Raw genomic sequence first — 3,745 nt, 5'->3', positions numbered from 1 at the left:
TATCAACAATTCTATGATGGTACCATCACTACATCCACGTAAAGATGAGGAAACTGGTCTTAGAGATGCTCAGTCCTTGCCCAAGAGAAGCTAGCACATGAGAGAAGAAGGAAATGAGTTTATAACAGTTGCCTCTGAGGGCCACGTACTTTTGTCTTACTGAGAAAAAAAAAAAAAGATAACAAGTCTCCAGTCTCCACTCCCCAAAGAAATAAGTAAGAATGTGAATATAAATAAGCAGAAACCTGTGTTGAATTAACCATGGAGTTTACCCAGCCTACTATTTGACAGAGACCACCCACCCAGGATCTTTATATTCTTTTTCTCTTTCTTAGATACCATACAGGACTCAATGAAGAGAGAGAATCGCACTTTGGTGAGTGAGTTTACCTTTCAAGGGTTCTCCAGCTTCCGTGAACACCAGCTCACACTCTTTGTCATATTCCTTGCACTGTACATATTAACCCTGGCAGGCAATGTCATCATCGTGACCATAATCAGCCTGGATCGTCATCTCCACTCCCCCATGTACTTCTTCCTCAGTATGCTGTCGGCTTCGGAGACAGTGTACACACTTGTCATTATACCAAAGATGCTCTGTGACCTCACAGGTGCCGGTCAGCCCATCTCCCTGGCTGGCTGTGCCTCTCAAATGTTCTTTTTCGTCACTTTGGCCATTAACAACTGCTTCCTGCTCACAGCCATGGGGTATGACCGCTATGTGGCCATCTGCAACCCCCTGAGATACACGATTATCATGAGCAAGAGGGTGTGCTTCCAGTTGGTGTGGGGGGCCTGCAGCATTGGCCTAATTGTAGCAATGACACAGGTGTCAGCTGTGTTCCGACTGCCCTTCTGTGCCACCAAGGTGGCCCACTTCTTCTGTGACATCCGACCCGTGATGAAGCTCTCCTGCATCGACACCACTGTCAATGAGATCCTGACTTTAGTCATCAGTGTGCTGGTGATCCTGATTCCTATGGGCTTGGTTTTCATTTCCTACATCCTCATCATCTCCGCCATACTCAAGATTGCCTCTGCTGAGGGCAGGAAGAAGGCCTTCGCCACCTGTGCCTCCCACCTTACAGTGGTCATCGTCCACTATGGCTGTGCCTCCATCGCCTACCTCAAGCCCAAGTCAGAGAACACCAGGGATGAGGACCAGCTGATCTCTGTGACCTACACTGTCATCACCCCGCTCCTGAACCCCGTGGTCTACACCCTGAGAAATAAAGAGGTCAAGGATGCTCTGTGTAGGGCTATTGGCCGAACACTCTCCTGACAGGATGGATCCATTTCAAATAACGTCTTGCAAGATTCTCTAGACAGGAAAAGTGGGGCAGTGCCCACAGTCACTAGAGTTAAGATTCTGGAGACCATGAAGCAGTGGTTTGTTGAGAGGAGGAGAGAACAAAGGCATTAGAAATTCAGACACTTGAGAACAAAGGCAGCTCTCCAAAGCCCAAACAAACCTGCAGCTCACATGAACAAGGATAGAGAGCTCACTGGCATTGGGGAGTGGATGGCTGTCTGGACAGCCAGAGACTGAATGAAATCAGAGCTGCAGATAGAATTAATGAGGGGAGCCTGATCTAAGGCAGGGGCAAAGTTTTAAATATATAACACTTTTTGGGGGGAGGGGGACATAGAGTTTCTCCTTACCCATTTGGAGACATGCAGATTTAAAAGCTAACTAAAGTCACTTTTTTTTTTCACGGACAATTCTAGTTCTTTTGCGTCATAGATGTCATAAATCAAGTGGATTACACAGACAAGCATCTATAAAACTCAGCAGCATAAAGTTTGGATCTTTTTCCTATACGTTCCAGGTTGGCCAAATAGGAAAATAGGTATCTGTGTTTTCAGGATCATATAAAAGAAATATTTTTAGAATGTGATTAAAACCCCTTGGCAATCTGGTTAAAGAGGTAGCAACAGTGATCATATCTTCATTTATATTGTGAGAATGTGCAAATATTGTTGGTGATACTCTATGTAAGGAATTATTTCTGGGGGAGGAGAGAGAGCATAGACCAGTTTTAGATCTTTGGGCCTTCAGAGATCCTGGAAGAATGAACAGAATTTACTGGTGAACACATGTCGTGCATATAATTATAGTGAATATCTCACATAATATATACTTTTATGTACCAGGAATTGAATCCAGGGGCACTTAAGCACTGAGCCACATCCCCAGTCCTTTTTAAATTTTATTTAGAGATGGGATCTCACTGATTTGCTTCTGGCCTTGCTAAATTGCTGAATCTAGCTTTGAACTCTCCATCTTCCTGCCTTAGCTGGCTGAGCCACTGGGATTACAGGCGTGTGACACCACACTTGGCTCACGTGATATTCTTTTGGATGACAGTGTGAAATGAGCAGTGAATGGGACCCTGGAGTCAGCTGAAGGGACTATTCCGCCCACTTGTACCAGGTGATGTGTTTTCACAGGACAGATCCTCCTTTATGTTAATTTCAAAAGCTAATATTACATCTAAATATTTAAATTTTTCAAATAACTCACTAAGGTTTATTCTTACATAGATTCAATTACATATTTGGGGGAATTTCTGGTGAAATCTAAGAGAACCCCAAATAGGAGTTACCCTATACTTTTCAATGGTTGCTTTTACTTTTACTCAATAAAAAAATACATTTCATTTTTATTTTCCGTTAGCCTTAAAAATGCTGCCCTATACCTTCAACCTTCTGGATAATAAGTCTAGGTCTGCAAACATTGCTACTTAATGTGTTAGGTAGCAATTTTTAGTTAGCAGAAGTGAGTGGAAATAACATAAACACTGCAATAAAAAGATTTAATTTTGGACTCTACTTCTTATTCACCATATATATTTCAACAAATCTTTAAATTTCCCTGAGCCTCAGTTTCTTTATCTGTGAAACCTATATCCAGAGTTTCTTGTCAAACACAAAAGTCCTTTGGAAATGAAAAAAAAAAAAGAATAAATATCCTTTATTCTTGTTAGAGTGAGAAAATAGCTATATTCCCCATAAACTCATCTTCCCTTATCTGCAAAATGGGGTTACCAATCCCCACTCTGTTCTCCCCACTGAACTGTGGTATGAATCAACTCCACTACAATAAACACAGCAGGCACAGCTGTGGAAACTGCAGGAAGTATTCAGAATGATGATGTATTATTACTGCTATCATCATTAGTATTAGCTATCATAATCCACACACTCTTATCTCCCCAAATTTTTCTAGCCATTTTATATTATTTTACTGATCTCTTTTAACTCTTACCTTCCTCTTGTGTACTCTTTAGTCCTAATTGTTGTTCCATTTTGTCATTAAGTCTGTAAATCATATGTTTTTGGTCTCTCACAAAAGAATATTTATTTCCAAAACCTTTCATTTCTGTTTTGTTAGCAATCCCAGTAGTTAATGCCCGATTTCCTGCTCCACATCAAGCACTTTCACCTTTGTATTTCAGCGAATTTCAAACTCTTTACCATGACTCATGGCCCCCAGTACAAAATGCATGTTATAGCAACCAGATACATACATATACATCCGTGTCTGTGTACACACCTACAAACCAAAGCACAATAGTCACAGGACAGGAGTTAACTTGTGCAGTACATTCTCATGTTTTTCACTCAAGTCTGTTCTGTTTTCTTCTATTTCATTTTATTTAAAAGTTTTTTCTTTTGTTTTTGTTTTCTATGAATAGAGACACATCTACTATACATTTTGACTAATCACTCAATGGTTGGGAGT

General features: G+C 40.9%; 1 protein-coding gene across 1 annotated transcript; it reads left to right on the top strand.

The window, feature by feature from the left end:
• The first annotated feature begins 352 nt into the window (after nucleotides 1-352).
• On the top strand, nucleotides 353-1,282 carry LOC114104571 (olfactory receptor 10J1-like). Its single transcript, XM_027950754.2, has one exon. It carries the CDS (start codon nucleotides 353-355, stop codon nucleotides 1,280-1,282), a length of 930 nt encoding a protein of 309 aa, XP_027806555.2.
• The last annotated feature ends 2,463 nt before the right edge of the window (nucleotides 1,283-3,745 follow it).

Source organism: Marmota flaviventris, chromosome 10, assembly GCF_047511675.1.
Source record: "Marmota flaviventris isolate mMarFla1 chromosome 10, mMarFla1.hap1, whole genome shotgun sequence".
NCBI classification, from domain to species: Eukaryota; Metazoa; Chordata; class Mammalia; order Rodentia; family Sciuridae; genus Marmota; species Marmota flaviventris.
Note: the sequence above shows the minus strand (reverse complement) of the source record. Positions and strands in the feature narration are given on the sequence as shown.